Genomic DNA, 749 nt, shown 5'->3' with positions numbered 1-749 from the left:
GTGTCAATGTCTCAGCCAGCAGAGTAGTCAGTGTCCTGCTGAAGGCCACTTCAATATTTGGCCAGAACGATTCGAACCAGGAACACTATTATTCCCAGCTGATTCTATATTCTGTGTACACATAGTCTAGGAAAACACTGGCAAGCCTCTTACAGAGATCTCTTAATATCTAAAAGGCCTAGGTTGTGGCAGTAATTGTGTCAAACATTGATAATCACCTTGACTCCTTTATTGGCTTGAATTTTATATTTCTTCACAATGTCTTCAAGGTCCTGGGAGAAGAGAACATAACCACCAGGTATGGCATAGGATCCTTTCTTCAGCTTCTCTGTCATTGTTCCAGAGAGGGATAACAGAATATTCTCACATCTTTTCCTTGAAGCCTCCTCATTTTGATACAAGTATCCATGAAAGAGTTTATTAATGCCTTCCTGCAGCATCACACAAAATATCAGAGACAGTAAACTTAAAACACCATTTAGAGGCTACAACTACTTCAAAAATAACATTTAATCTGAATCAAAAGTTGAATGTGATGGTGCATTTAGATTTCTTTGAATGGTTAAAATGTCATATCACTCATTACAGCCAAAAAATAAAATAAAAAATGAATGGTGTCGATTCTTTCTAGCCAAATATGCCCAGAACTCCCTTCAAACAGACATCACCTAATTTCAATGTATCCTCGAATACCAGAAGTTTAACTATAGGGAACTTTGACTCATGAATTTTGCCTGACCAGTGTGTTT

At 37.4% G+C, this 749-nt stretch overlaps 1 protein-coding gene across 1 annotated transcript in view; it reads right to left on the bottom strand.

Moving 5' to 3' along the window:
* The window catches only part of LOC107738553 (guanylate-binding protein 1-like), a gene marked incomplete at its 5' end in the record, with an annotated part of 2,793 nt that extends 2,362 nt beyond the window's left edge, over nt 1–431 (bottom strand). The window contains one exon of the mRNA XM_016550321.1: nt 219–431. Coding sequence (XP_016405807.1) covers nt 219–431 — 213 coding nt within the window. The remainder of the gene's footprint in view (nt 1–218) is intronic.
* Between the last annotated feature and the right edge of the window lie 318 nt (nt 432–749).

The sequence above is a fragment of the Sinocyclocheilus rhinocerous genome, unplaced genomic scaffold (assembly GCF_001515625.1).
Source record: "Sinocyclocheilus rhinocerous isolate Xijiao unplaced genomic scaffold, SAMN03320098_v1.1 scaffold1843, whole genome shotgun sequence".
Taxonomy (NCBI): domain Eukaryota; kingdom Metazoa; phylum Chordata; class Actinopteri; order Cypriniformes; family Cyprinidae; genus Sinocyclocheilus; species Sinocyclocheilus rhinocerous.
The sequence above is the reverse complement of the archived record's forward strand: the minus strand, read 5'-3'. Positions and strand labels throughout refer to the sequence as shown.